The sequence below is a fragment of the Amphimedon queenslandica genome, unplaced genomic scaffold (genome assembly GCF_000090795.2).
Source record: "Amphimedon queenslandica unplaced genomic scaffold, v1.1 AMPQUscaffold_7092_Cont20953, whole genome shotgun sequence".
Classification (NCBI taxonomy): domain Eukaryota; kingdom Metazoa; phylum Porifera; class Demospongiae; order Haplosclerida; family Niphatidae; genus Amphimedon; species Amphimedon queenslandica.
The window spans coordinates 1,113-2,010 of record NW_003552620.1 but is presented as its reverse complement, the minus strand read 5'-3'; the positions used below and the strand labels follow the sequence as shown (position 1 = coordinate 2,010).

Below are 898 nucleotides of genomic sequence, written 5' to 3'. Positions count from 1 at the left end.
ACACTGGTCCTAAAAGTGGAGGAGTAGTGTACACTCGTGGGGAAGGAAGTCCTGTCCTACTGGAGCTGAACTACTGTATGAGGGAATAACTGGAGGTAGTGGTCATTCTCATCAGGGAGGAGGAGCTAACTATGTCTGTCTACCAAAGGTTCCTGAATATATGAGTATACGTGTGCCTCCTGCATATTCCTACATATACGGTTCTGAATATCAAGATGTTAATGGTATATTTCCAGGAAAGCATGATCACAATGTTCCTTGTGCAGTATGTTATACATCTACTAAGAGTGTTAAACTGATGATTCCTGCTAAAATAAGCTGTCCTTCATCATGGACTAGAGAATATAAAGGATACCTGATGGCTGACAAATATAACCATGCTAGGAATGCTGTCTATGAGTGTGTTGATGAGGCTCCAGAATCCATTGCTGGTAGTCACACTAATGTTAATGGTGCTTTGTTCTATTTCATACGAACAACCTGTATTGGCCTACCCTGCCCACCTTATGTTGTTGACAGGGTCATTACTTGTGTTGTGTGTACCAAGTAATGAAGAACAATGAACAGGTGAATGAACACAAAAAGTGACTGCATAGGAAATTTTTCATTTTTTGATAATTTGCTTAATGAATAATGTTAAAAATAAATTGAAAATGAAATTACACGAAAATTGACGAAATGATTATCAAAGTTCCTTTACAATAAATATTAATAAAAATGACACTTCAATTTCTGCAGCCAAAAAAATGGGGCTTTTGTAAAGCAATAGTAATGAACTATCAAACTTTCACAAGGTTCAATGTCCATAAGACATGCCTTCAGACCACTAGGTAGACATCAATGCCTTTTGATGTTAGCACATAAAAAGAAACCATCAGTGGGAACCCATAAGAAGAAG

At 37.3% G+C, this 898-nt stretch overlaps 1 protein-coding gene across 1 annotated transcript; it reads left to right on the top strand.

Moving 5' to 3' along the window:
• The first annotated feature begins 160 nt into the window (after nucleotides 1-160).
• LOC100631889 (uncharacterized) lies at nucleotides 161-550 on the top strand. Its single transcript, XM_011410670.1, has one exon. It carries the CDS (start codon nucleotides 161-163, stop codon nucleotides 548-550), a length of 390 nt encoding a protein of 129 aa, XP_011408972.1.
• The last annotated feature ends 348 nt before the right edge of the window (nucleotides 551-898 follow it).